The 14,227-nt window shown below is 32.5% G+C and overlaps 1 protein-coding gene across 2 annotated transcripts; it reads right to left on the reverse strand.

The window, feature by feature from the left end:
- Window positions 1-319: 319 nt before the first annotated feature.
- Window positions 320-3,043, reverse strand: LOC133205186 (uncharacterized). Of its 2 annotated transcripts, none has more exons than XR_009723597.1 (3): window positions 2,935-3,043; window positions 2,732-2,808; window positions 320-1,272 (listed from the first exon to the last, which is right to left on the reverse strand). XR_009723597.1 is itself a non-coding variant. In XM_061340947.1 (3 exons), the coding sequence occupies exons 1-3, from the start codon at window positions 2,407-2,409 to the stop codon at window positions 944-946; spliced, it is 1,260 nt and encodes a 419-aa protein (XP_061196931.1). In that variant the 5' UTR covers window position 2,410; the 3' UTR covers window positions 320-943. The 2 variants fall into 2 exon arrangements, 1 of the variants encoding a protein (XP_061196931.1); XM_061340947.1 differs by lacking the exons at window positions 2,732-2,808; window positions 2,935-3,043 and adding exons at window positions 1,378-1,561; window positions 1,663-2,410.
- Between the last annotated feature and the right edge of the window lie 11,184 nt (window positions 3,044-14,227).

The following is a 14,227-nucleotide window of genomic DNA, read 5'->3' on the forward strand; positions in this document are numbered from 1 at the left end:
AATAATGCTGAGAATATTTTAATCTATTACAAATTGTGTAATAAACTGTAAATAACTATTTTTTCTATCTTACTTTTAAGGGCAGATCACTCTAACTGCATAAAACTACCCTACAAGTAGAACTCTTTAAGGTTATCCGCTCCTCATGTCCAAAAAATCTTACGAGTAAATTTTCTTCAAATAGATACGTCAATGATTTGTTTATTTCTCATTGAATCATAATTCATCAATATTTGCTATGGTATCCAGGCTTGTATCCAAAATATTTCATCATCATCTTTGTAGTGTTATATAAGAAAAATAAAGACAATGTTGGTTTTCTGTATACTGTATTGCACAAAATATCTTCCATCCATTCTCTGGAGCACAGAAATGTTCAATAGAACCAGAAATATGAAATAATCACTAAAACATGTGTTGTATCCAGTGAAATACTCATTATACAATAGGTTGAAATACAATGCAGTAAATAATTTGACAGAGTTACCTCTCTTTCAAGAAGTTTGCAACAGCAGTTATGATTTTTTTATGTTTTGTCACCCTTACTTTACCATGAAAACATTCTGTAAATATGCTAAAGACTCCATCAAATCCCTTTCTTTCATATGCTAAACATAAATGGTGTAAAGAAAGGCCCGAGGAAGCAATCTTCTTCCCCATACTATATGATACAACTTTACCTCTAATCAAAGGCATCAAGGAGTCTAAATTTGATTTTGTACTTTCCATCTGTTTTATAGTATCCATGATATAGGAAGCAGAAAATGTGTAATTCAGATAAAATGCATCAACACTACTATGCTCAGTAAGCTTTTGCAAATATTTACAATCTTCTACTGCATCATGTGTATCATATGAACATCCTAGTACATTCTTCATTAATGTCTCTAAAGAGTAACTGGTAGTTGCAGTAGAACTGTGCTCTTTTAGCATTGGTAAAGTATCACAAAATCCATATTATACATTCAGACAGTACATGAAAATTACAATTTGAAATGGCACGACATAAAATTATGCTGTCAAACTGTCTACAGTTGTGTGCAAATAAAACCGGTTTAGGTATTCCTGTGAGCCAAAGGTGAAATGATGACAAACATTCATCCAGAGACACTGCATCAAGTGGTAGGCCACGTTTGTACAGAGTGGTGCCATCAAATGTCATCCCTGTTACCCGAGTAGCTTGTTCTTGAACAGGTGATTTTGGCATAACATAACAGCTGAAACATTCATTTCCACATGCTGCTGCCAACTGTATAATTTCACATGATAGTCCTGAAACATAAAGATCAATGTATGTTTGCTATCTCAAAAAGTTTGTAAAAATAATTTGAAAAAGAAATCACCTCCTTTATAAAATTTCCAAATTTATATGCATACCAAGGCCAGTTGTCTCAAGGTCAAAGTACACTCTGTAGTAATCATCTGGCGGCAATGGAACTTGAATGTGTTGTGGTGGGGGTGGTGGAATTGTTTTTTCTGCATTCATCTTTCTTTTCTTCATTTTTCTTTCTGCATCCTTTAGCGTAAATGATCCCGGGGACAAACTCAATTCTTCATTTACCTGAAAAGACATATAGAATCATCATTTTCTAATTTCACGCCTAAAATTACACGTTTCACAATTTTTACTAAAACTAACTAATGTCTTTAGTACAAGCTAACCTTTGTAACATATTGTGGCCCCAAATTTTTCTCACATACAGCAGCTGCAACTCTTCCAGAGGTGCTCTCAGATCCAGAATAGAAGTTATTCTTAGGATTTTTCCTTGACACCATATAGTTGAAGTTTTCATTGCCCTGGGTGCTTTCTAGAGATGAAAGCTTATCAACTTGCCCTGCAAATGATGAAACCAGATGGAGTAGATCTTCATGCAAATTGGTATCTGACAGATATCGTCCATAAGGAAGATTCCTTGGGATGTATGATTCTTTATTTTGAAGGTACCGACACCACTTTGAATCACAGGTGGAGTGATTTCCAAAGAGATGATGTGGTATGGCAATAAGATTTGCTTTCAGCGCTGATGGATTTCCCCTGTTTGATGACACAGCATAGGCAAAACACTTTTTGATGTGAGTAATTGTCTTTGTGCTGAGGATCCTCTTGTACTTTTCTTTTTGAAGAGTAAACAGGTGGTTGGTGAAGTTTTTGAAAGTATGATTTTTATCACTGCATTTTTCAATGTCTGGATCAACTTCTTCACGAACTTTGCAAATTGTGCTAGTGTCATCATCCATAACTAGTGTCTTAAGAGTGTGTCCTTTACTTTTTATGTTTTTTATCATCTTGACTGCCATTGCTGGCTCCATGGCTTTGGCACTTCCACTCCAATTCTTCCTACAGGTGTGTTCTTTTGGTTCACAGCCTTTGCGTTCACTGTGTTCGCATATTCTGCAGGAAGTCGACATCACATCATAGCTGACAATAGAGCCAGTCTGGCATCCAATCAATGAACTATGACCTGATAAAAATCAATAAAGACATTGAATAAAAAGTAGTGTGGAAAGATATTTTTTTATAATAACTATTCTGGGAGTATACTATTATGGTAAAGCAGAATGAATCTCCCACAAGAACAGCTTTTTATCAATACTCATAATTTTACTATGATACATGTACCTACATACCAAGCTTCACATGATATTTATAATATATATATATATATATATATATATATATATATATATATATATATATATATATATATATATATATATATATAATGTTTACCTGATTTACTATTATAGTTTCTACCACTTCCTCGTTTTTGCCAACCAGCATCATATGATAACACCAAGCCATTCTCACTAAGAATAAATAAGTGTCCTTGTATTGATAATGCTACCAAGGTTTTTCATTTACAAATTCAACGTCAAAAATGAGAAAAAAAGGGCAAAAATTGTCATTTTTTATCATTATTACAGAATTCTTACCCTGATTCATTCACTTCCTTTTCTAATGCAGCATCACATGCTTTCCTTGCCAGTGATTCTAATGAGGAGAAACTTTCTCTCTTTTCTTCAAAATTTTCTGGGTAATGCATGGAATGGTTTTGTTAGGGGGCGCATTGACTGGCTCCCCTTGTCTCTTGCCTTTGATAAGTTTCCCTCCATATTTTTGTTTACCTATTACATTTTCTCCTCATTTCGCATAAGAGTTCCAAAAAAATTGTAAAAGCCAAAATCCATGATACGAATAAACTATTCCCGGAATTTGTAAGAGTTATCGCGCCTTGCTGAGGATCGGATAACGTTAATGTGCAGTGTTTAGAGCTTCCTTAAATATACATTGTATGTACAAAAATATCAAGGTTTAATATACACGTCCAACTTGAAGACAGTGATAAAAATATATTGTTTAAGTTTTTTTAGCGTACTTATTTTTTTTTTCAGTTGTGTGTGTGTGTGTGGGGGGGGGGGGGAGGGGTTTACAAGTTGGTTTGTCTTATAGTACATTGTTTGTACATTATTATATTGAAATTCTAATTGTTTTAAATATCCATTAATTTATTTTTTATTAATATGTACGATCATATCAATTGTATAACGAATTGGTGATTCAAAATTCAAAAAAGTTGTGTGTGTGTGTGTGTGTGAGGGTGTGTGTGAGGGTGTGTGTGTGTGTGTGCTTTTGTAATTATTGTTATTTGTCGACATATGAATGGAAATAACAATTGTTAATGATTATTGTTTATTGATAATATGTCATCGACATACCTAAATGTCGAGTTGAAGGTCATCTAAATTTTACTGTATAAATATGTTTCGTAAAAAAATATAAATGTGTGGGGAATGTTTATTTTCGGTCAATATTTCTTTAAACTTCTCCGTAAAAACAAAACTTTAACATGCAATTTAAATTTCATGCTAAATACAAAAACATATTACATGTATCTTGACTATTATAATACTAAAAACAGAGGGCTAGTACTAAGATCTGCTGATATGACATGGAATTGTTTTGAATGTATCTCAATGAAATCAAAAGCGGGAAAAAAATGATGTAAAAATGTTTTGATTAACATTTTGATTAATTGAGGCAAATTATACACATATTCCCCTCCCACAATATGATGCGAAATGACAAGAGAAACAATCAACGAATTTAATTATTATCTATGAACTGCATTGTTTATATTACAACATCGTTCATTAATATTTTTTCTTTCGTCAAAATTGAAAATAACAAACTTATTCAGAGAATACGTGTCCCCCCGCTTAAGGAAAAAGAAGAGCATGCGCAGATGGGGGGATTTGCAGAATTATTAAATGTATACATATATACTGAAGCAAATAAAAAATGCCAATATATGATTTGATTGTTTATTCTTTAACATGTGTATAGAAGATTCTTTTATATATAAAACATTTATCACACTGTAATACATGTAATAATTTTATGAGAGAGTTTGTACACGCCAGACGTCGTCATAACTTCTTTTCGTATGTTGAATACTATCATTTAGTAAATAAAAAACATTTTTAATAAAACGGCATCGTCCGAGATTCGGACCCACCGCTAAGCGAATATCATATCTCTAGATCAACGAGGCGATTGTTTTTTAATCAAATTATATGCAAACATCAGGACACTTATACATGTTTATATTCACGTTCGATATTGTCAAAATTTTACACAACACATGGTGTCTAATTTAGCTTTTACTAAACAGTTCTATAATAGACGTAATTAGAATATAAAGTCCGCCGACAACCTGTATTATATGTAATAACTCTCCACATGCTCCTGTGCTTAAAATAGTGCCACGCAACTTTTCATACAATAAAAAAAACAACGGGACGGGACTTTGAGAGGGGCGAGAGAGGCCATAGGGAGTTATGGTATAAACTTTTATTGCAAAAGCTTAAAGCTTTTTGAGATATCGTCCGGAAACGAAAGTGTTACACACAGACAGAATATATGAATTTACTACCTTAACCTTTGACCTTTTGACCTCAAAATCAATAGAGGTCTTCCTCAGGCCACAGGGAGTTGTTATGTAAAATTTCATTGCAAAAGCTCAAAGGCTTCTCGAGATATTGCGCGGAAACGAAAGTGTTAAAACAGAGAGAAATTTCTGACCTTGATCTTTTGACCTCAAAATCAATAGGGTTAATTTTTAGGCCATAGGTAGTTGTTATGTAAAATTTCATTGCGAAAGCTCAAAGGCTTCTCGAGATATCGCGCGGAAACGGAAGTAATGTATTACACAGACAGAAATACAGATGGACGGACAGACAAACCAAAATTAATACCCCTCTTTCAGTGAAAGCGGGGAACAAAAACAATCAAATAAATACTTTAACGTTCTGTAATTTAACGTCATTTTGACGTTACCGAAATTAACACGAACACCTTGCACGACGTCCAGTACATTTTCTCTGAAAGTGAAAATGGCTGCATTCTGGGGAGGGGGGTCTCCAAGTAATTCAGAGTTATATACATTGTGCGAGTATTATACATTTATACTATGGGTAAAAAAGTTTATTACATAAACAAGTGCCTATGCTAACAAGTCAGGTACAAGGGGAGTAAGAATGTACTTGCTCTTTAAAGAAATCTTGCATACAGCTGTAAGTAGAGATAAATCAGATCAAATTCATGTCATTCGTTACATGAACGAGTTATTTTTCTTGCATCTCTAAGAGGTTGAGAAAAGTGATAAAGAAATTTCTATATCTAGGTACTGCATGTTATAATAAAAAATACAAGGGAATCATTTCACACCTGAAAAGTGATTTGTGGTTATGGATATTGCAAATCATCGGCTTTTTAAACCGCCACGTTTTACAGAAGAAAATTCAGCTAAAACAACCTTTTTTTCCCTTAAACTCCAATATGCCAGCGGTTAATATAAATAGTATTCTTAATCACAAGAGGGTCCAGTCTTGTATTCCACCATATTTCAAGTTAAAGACTACACCTTATATTTCCTACAAATATAAATCGACTATTGCTTCAAAACTTTTTAATTACAAGAAAACATTACAGATCCTAGATATCGAATATCTGACACATAATCTAGGCCTTTCAACTGCCGCTAGGGATCGATGTTAAGAACGATAACTCATTACCGGAACTTGTTTACAGCAGGTCTGAGGTATCTAATAGTTTTTTAACAGGTCAATTTTCAGAATTTCCCAAGTGTTCCTTTGCTGTCAGCGGAATCCAGTGGTTTTAAAATTTAGCACAAATGTTAAAATTATTTATAATGTAGTTACGGACGCTGTTAGATAATATATAAGTGAAATTTTTAATAAAAATATAAAGTGAAATCTACCCCCTTCTTAATTTTAACCCGATTAAATTTTTATGCTTGGTCGTTCTACTTCGTGCTTAGTAAAACGAATAAGATAATTAATTGTTGCATTTACTTGTAGAAATGTATATCTTTATATAAGAAGCACAACAATGCACACCCAAAAAACATGCCATTATATTTTCTTCCTCGTAACAACTGTCAGAGAGAGTTAAAAATCTTGAATATAGTCCGTTCCCCATTCATTTGATCCCGTTATTTCAGGTAGAGTGAAGACATTCTCCTTGTTCTGGTCAACCCTTTTGTGTACAAAACAATGTAGGGAACCCTTTTGTGTACATAACAATACCAACTGAAGAAGCCTATATGTCATTCCTATAAACGATAACTCATTGATCGACACTTTGTTGGTCGTTTTTCGCACTTGACTTACCTGTCCTTAAAACACAATGTCGTACAAATCAACTATTAATAATTAAATATTTTAAAGATTTAATTAAAGGTGTGTACATGTTATAATCTTTTTTGAGGATTTCACGTAGCTGTAAATCTATCGATCAAATGTTTTTACCATAGGTGCAACTTGAAAAATTAGTTGAAAGGCCTACATAATCCTCCTTCCTGTTCATGTTTTTCTTCACCCTACATCTATAGTCCTGCTGGACACGTTACCACTGGTGACGTAAATATAGTTAATAATGAAGACATTAAATCCTTAATTTTAAAAGGGCTAAAATTTAGGGAACCCCGATCCTTTAACTGGCGTTATAATTTCATAAATATTATGGATTCTGTGGAAGATTACGCCAGACCTGAAAAAGAAGACATTGACACGTTGTCAGAATGGATTAAATATATCAGATGTACATCACAGTACATGTATGTTAAAGTCTCACATTAAGCGATTGAGAGGCAAAATGAAAACCAACTATCCTTCTGTTTTCAGTAATTCAGAAGTGAAAAAAAAAAATTGAGAAGATCAGTATGTACTGGTCCCTGCTGACAAAGCAGGTGACAACATTGTCTTTTTTTGTAAGACTCATAATTTAAATTGTATTTTAGAGGGACTTGGATTTAACTGTACAAGGAGTAATCCAACTTATACCCATAGCTCCCTTTCTAAGGAGGAAATTCTTGAAAACCATATGTCAGTTTTGAATATTTTTAATATTCCCAACAACCAACAATAAATTGAATTTCCATATATTAGATTCCCAAACTTCATAAAAATCCTTACAAAGATACATAGCGGGTTCCAGTAAATGTTCTACCAAACCTCTTTACTTACTCCTCACTAAGATATTAACAGTAGTGAAGGAGAAATTTCAGGAGTACTGTGCAACAATATATTCGAAAAGTTGTGTAAATCAGATGTGGATACTTAAAAATTCCAAGGAACTTTTGGAAAATTTGAAATCACAAAATTTTACAAAAATCAACAATATAAAACCTTACGGCTTTTCAACTTTTTATACAACCATTCCCCACGATAAATTAAAGTTGATATCATTGACAGCTGCTTTTTCAATAGAAATGGAACTCGTAAATTGACTTACCTTGTCATTGGTCAATTGCAAAATTATTTTGTTAAAAAACATTCTGATTGTACACACAAGTACTCTGAAGTTGATATTTAAAAGATGCTTGAGTTTCTGATTAACAATATCTATGTGGTTTTTGGAGACCACCCTAACAAAAAAGTACTATAGTTAACTATAGTTTACTATAGTTAACTATAGTTTACCATAGTATCAAAGTTTTTTCACTAAAATAAATCAAAGTATTTTTACTATGGATTTCAGAGCGTTATATTTTTTGTTCTTCTTTAATTCATACCTGCACATTTTTTATATCAAATTGAAATATTATTTGTATATTCACACATTATTTCCAAATTTTACATTACTGTTATCGAATTTTAGAGATTTTCAGGTTTGAAATCTCAAAAAAGTTTCCAGAGTAAAGTTTCATAGTAAATCAAAGTGTCAAAGTTTTCACTATAGTTAACTATAGTAAACTATAGTTTTCTAACCATTGTGTCATTGTAAACTATAGTTATCTATAGTAAATTTTTGTTAGGGCAGGTCTTCGAACAATCTATTGAAATCCCCTGGGTACCAATTGCTCTCCGTTATTAGCAAACCTATTTTTGTATTCATATGAAGCAGAATTTATTCAAAATCTTGTACGTGAAAAGAAGAAAACACTTGCTGTGGCCTTCAACTATATCGACGACGTATGGTCAATTAACAATGGTTATTTCTATTCTTATGCCGTTACGATATATCCCAGTGAGCTTGAAATAAAAGATACCACAGATTCTGAAACATCTGTTTCATATTTGGATATTTTACTAGAAAAAAGATGTTAATGGTTATCTAACAACCAAGCTTTATGATAAACGTGATGACTTTCAATCGTCAACTTCCCTTACTTACAATGTATGCAGCAATATACCTTTATCACCTGCATATGGGGTTAGTATCTTTCGGTTGATTCGATACGCAAGAGCATGTTCTACTTATGGACAATTTCTAAAACGAGTTAAGTTATTGACAAACAAGTTGATGAATCAAGAATATATAAAGTCTCGTTTAAAGTCGTCATTTCGTAAGTTCAAGATCTGTGGTCGATACAATGACCAAGTCAGCAAATACAAAAATACAATTTATCATTTAATCAAATGCTGACAGACGTTTTTCATACTAATTGTTAGGCCATTATTTACACACTGAATTGTCGACGGATTTTTCCGTTATTTCCCAATCATGACAAGGAGCACACGGCGGGTATGACTGATCGGCAGGGGATGCTCACTCCTCCATGGCACCTGATCCCACCTCTGATGTTTTAGAGGTCCGTGTTTGCTCTGCTCCAAAATTTGTATTGTTTAATGGACTTTCGAGCTTGAATACTGTTCGTTATCTCCATATATTTCATTCAAATCCGTGACGTAAGGACCAAATCTTTACTCCGTGAATCTAGAGCAAACGCTCTAACTATTGTGCCACGCGGGCGACTAGGCCACTGTGAGTAGAACAATGTCAAAATGATTGTCATTAATATGTACATGTATAAGACGCAAACACTCGAAACTTTCTTACGTTAATGTCTATGACTCCATTTTTACACCCTCTTCATCAGGAGCCAAGGTCAAAATAACTGGATGAACATACGGTAAAGACCTGTATGACATCTTTCAGTGTTCAGGTATTTAACAGTTCATTACTGAAAACTGGAATATGACTTCTAATTAGAGATTCTTTTAAACTTTGCCAATATTAAAATTTCAATGGAATCTTGCAGGAAATTGGAAATGAACAAATTATGCATAGTGACACGGAGTGACAATCAATATTTGTTTGTAACGTGTTCTTTGGAATGTGCTGCTGTTTCTATTTCCTACACCACTGGGGGTAACCTTTTTTTAGTTTAATTTGCTTCCTGTTTACAAAGATATGAAGTAATCTCAAGACTCTGTAAAAACATAATTATATCACTCAATTAGGGAGGTGCGTAAGCATAGAGGCTTATTTAACATTTCATTTATGTACGACATATTTCATTTCAATTTATCTAAGGTGAATAACATTCTGTCTGGAAATTGACTAGATTTGGAACTCGAAATTATAAATAGACCAATAAATTCGTTTAAATACAGTAGTTATCTTGAATTACCGTGCACATATTTGAAAACGTAATTTCTCCACAAACAACGTAAGTTATCACAGACTTAGAGGATCAAAACACAATATATATTTTTTAGTTTTATTTTAATTCTTTTAGCATTGATTTTTTTTTATTTTGCAGTGGTCAACCATGTAGGCGAGTAAACACCGATTCAAAAAAAAAAAGGGTACACAACATGGCATTGCAAAAATTGGTATTCTCACCATAGTATTTTAAAATTTGCTTTCAAATGTTGAAAATAAATTTCATAATGTTTTTAATTTTGTTATGTCCAGCCATATGTATGTATAGCATATAAGGGAAACGGGTAATATTTATCACCACAGAGTGGGACCGATGCAAAGAATAACGGGATAGGTATTCATCAGCGGGCATGCTATCGAAAGTGTCATAAGAATAGTCCTGAGATATGACTTAAGGAGGTTGGATCCTGCCATCAAAAGTAATGAGAATTTTTTATCAAGTATATTTTTAGAATCTACACTCATAGCTTACTTAAAAATCAAAACAAAAAATGGGGATAAATGCGCTTCTTTTGGTGCTACAGAGCATTTAGTTTGACCTTTTTGCACTGAAAATACGTTTTTACACATAAATCAATTTTTAAAGTTTTTCCTCCACTATTTTATATTCAAATAAATTATGGAAACAAACACAGTCTTATTTCATCTTGAGGAAACACATCTAAATTTGTGACAACAAAAAATTTTAAAATTACTTCGCATGTTCAATTATTTGACCTTTTTGCACTCAAAAAATATCATTTTTCTGGCATTAAGAATTTAACAAGCAATAAAATCCTTTGAAAGTAATGACATTTTACTGAATTTAAGAAGAATGGTTAAAAGTATCTTATATATTCAGGAAAGAAAACTAAAAGTTGGTGTCTGTGAGGTTATTTTTTAGATATTACTAAAATAGTGCTAATTTTACGCTTAAATTAGGGTTATTTTTTTTTCTTGATTTTCACAGTATATTTGCTATATGTATCATATATGATGATTGAATTCATGAAAGTTTATTTGAAATATAACTTAGGACCAGCATGAAACAGTTCACGGCACAGAATAACTCTGTGTGCAGGCTGCATGGAAAAATAAGAATCCAAACTTAGCATACTTTAAATACTTCGAAAGTGAAATAATGATCATTTTCTTCTAAAAAACCTTCCGCTACAAAATATAGTTCCTCACCTAATGCTTTTGGTATGGAATTTAATCATGGAGTTTTAACTGAATATAGTTTAATTGGTATTGTAGAATCCAAATTTATTGTAAGAACTAAAACATTATGCAGAATTTTTTAAATATAGGTTAAGACAAAAATCTGCTCAAAAGCTCAGGAGCGAACCTCGTTAAGAGATATCTTAGGACAAAACTTAGGATGGTCCTAAGAGAGTTCTTAAGATCGACATAGAAGCTCTCTTAGGAATGTCCTAACTAGGATAGACTTACGAGATTCTTTTGACAAATTTTAAATATTTAAACATCACAAACTATGTTTATAACAATTATAGTTATATAATAAAATAAAAAAATAATTATGGGGACTTAATTTTTTTTTTGATAACTTGTAAAAAATTAAATTAGAGAGAAGTAGTCATAGAACAATTGTCTACTTCTAAAAAAGCTTTCTTATTTTAATTAATAAATTAATTAAAGGGACAACTCTCTCTCTCTCCCCCCCCTCTCTCTCTAAATAAATAAATAATGAAGAAAATATGAAAACATACATTTTGAAAAAGTTTAAAAGTTAAGTTTGTACAAATTCACATGTCAATATTAATACTTGCACAACAAATTAGATAAATAAATTTTATATAATAAACAAAGAAATAAACCCGTCGGGTATTAACTTAGCTCTGGTGAGCAATGTAGCGGACAGAGTCTAGGCAGGGAAATACTGCCTCGATTATAGTAAGATAGCTTTTGACGCGGTAGAGAACCTCCTCCATTTCATATTAGGTTCAGCGAGCATGAATAGCCCTTGGAGGTGACCTCTTCAAGTTACTGTGTCCCGCTAAATCCCGTGCTGGTTACTGCTATTCTCATTCATTCGTGATCTTCGACTGAATAATAACTAGTATAGCTTTAAAGGTGCTTGGACACAGATTTGAAGTTAATATTTTCTCAATTTTTCTGTATAATTTCATGACTTGTATGTTGCTATAGCATTTCATACTAAAATAAAATAAAAATCTTATTTCATCTCGAAGTTATTGAAACTTCAAATTTCTGGACGCGTTTGATTGACACATCCTTGCACTTTCACAAATTTTAATTTTATTCTTAATACTTAAGAAAAGTGGCAATTTTGTTGTGTATTAATGAAAAATATTAGAACTATAATCCAGAAAATTCAGAGTAGAAATGTTCGAAAGCAAAACCCACTCACAGTATTGTCAGTCCGTGCTCAGTGGTGTGTGCAGACTTTAACAATTGAACACATCCGGTGAATCGTATACATTAACAATAACAGAGCTCGTGCCCTGTGTACAAAAACAGTTTACGTTTCACGGGTGTATTCAATTTGTTAAACTCTGTACACAACACTGAGCACGGGCTAACGATATTAGTGAGAGGGTTTGCTTTCGCACATTTCTACTCTGAATTTTCTGAATTACAGATGTAATGTTTTTCATTAATACACAACAAAATCGCTTCTTTTCTTAAATATTAAGGATAAAGATAAAATTTGTGAAAGTGCAATGATGTGTTAATCAAACGCGTCTAGGAATTCGTAGTTCCAATAATTTCTAGATAACATAAGTTTTTAATTATATTTTCGTGCGAAATGCTATTGCAATATATAAGTCGTAATTTTTATACAGAAAATTTGAGAAAATATTAACTTCAAATCTGTGTCTAAGCACCTTTAAGTTTTAACGCATATTAAGAACCATCAAAGCAATCCCAACTTTTTCGAAGTGTTAACTTAAATGCTTTTGGAATTGTGACCACTAACTATAATATTAAATCAAGTCAATTTAATTTCTTAATTGCTAAGAAGAAATATCATAATAGTACGGCAAATTACAATTGGACAATTATTTATACATAGGTAGGAACGAAGCACTCGGTGTTTGAGGGAAGGGGGTGGGCAGAGCAACAGATTGTAACTAAAATGTACAACCGTATAACAAACGTACAAACAAAGTTCCTGATTAACTCTGAGAGACCCCAAAAAAGGAAAACCTCTAAACTCGATTTATTTATGGGGGGGGGGGGTTAGAAGAAACTTTTTTGTAAAAGGTTTTGAGGGAAAAAGTAATAGGAGGACCCACCTTGACCCCCCCCCCCCAATACTACATGTCTGATAAGAAATGAACGATTGCACTAAGTTTGGAGTCTCCTAAGTTCATGTTAGGACGGGTCTTGCAATGTCTTAACTTTAGGAGAAATCCTAAGATATGTCTTAAGTTAGGACAGATTCAATGGCCTCACTTAGGACTAAGATATCTCTTAAGATATGTCTTAGTTCTAAGATGGCTTCGATAGCTTGCCTGCAGGATGGGACAAGTAACAGTTTTGTAGATATAATGTTCATACTTTTCCTCTATAAAACTGTATGCAACAAAAAAAAATATCACTTTAAATTAAAAAAAAAAATCAAACAATGTAATATGTATGCAAATACCTACCTATGGAACTAATATTAATTTTTGAATATTTTTATGACTGTATTCTATAATGAAGTGAAAGAACACTTCATAATCATACATGACTAGTAATTTATAACCCTGAAATAAGGCCTCGATACACAGGTTCTCTTTTTTCAAATTAAGATCCAGCCTATACTGCTAAAATGTTATTATTAATTAAAGCCACACCGTGACGGACAAACACGAAAATCGACAAAAGTAGAATTTATGCATGACACATGCAAATTTTGTTCAGTTCTTGAGAGTATTAGGTTTCAGAAATTTACAGGTTTCAGAACCTAAAATATCTACTTTAATGGTGAAAAATTAAAGTAAAAAAATCAAATTATAATGTAATACGTATGCAAATACCTACCTATGGAACTAATATTAATTTTTGAATATTTTTATGACTGTATTCTATAATGAAGTGAGAGAACACTTCATAATCATATATGACTAGTAATTTATAACCCTGAAATAAGGCCTCCAAACAGGTTCTTTTTTTTTCAAATTAAGACCCGGCCTATACTGCTAAAATGTTATTATTAATTAAAGTGACACCGTGACGGACAAACGCGAAAATCGACAAAAGTAGAATTTATGCATGACACATTTAAATTTTGTTCAGTTCTTG

The sequence above is a fragment of the Saccostrea echinata genome, unplaced genomic scaffold (assembly GCF_033153115.1).
Source record: "Saccostrea echinata isolate AGI-Se365-2 ecotype Australia unplaced genomic scaffold, CSIRO_AGI_Sech_v1 ptg000002l, whole genome shotgun sequence".
NCBI classification, from domain to species: Eukaryota; Metazoa; Mollusca; class Bivalvia; order Ostreida; family Ostreidae; genus Saccostrea; species Saccostrea echinata.

Bases quoted from the DNA above. Each gene is read 5' to 3' on its own strand.
- LOC133205186 (XM_061340947.1), bottom strand. From the start codon at position 2,409: ATGTCGACTTCCTGCAGAATATGCGAACACAGTGAACGCAAAGGCTGT. The intron at 1,562-1,662 runs GTTAGCTTGTAC...ATGTCTTTTCAG, and splicing joins GGCCACAATATGTTACAAAG to GTAAATGAAGAATTGAGTTT. The intron at 1,273-1,377 runs GTATGCATATAA...TTTATGTTTCAG, and splicing joins CCTTGAGACAACTGGCCTTG to GACTATCATGTGAAATTATA.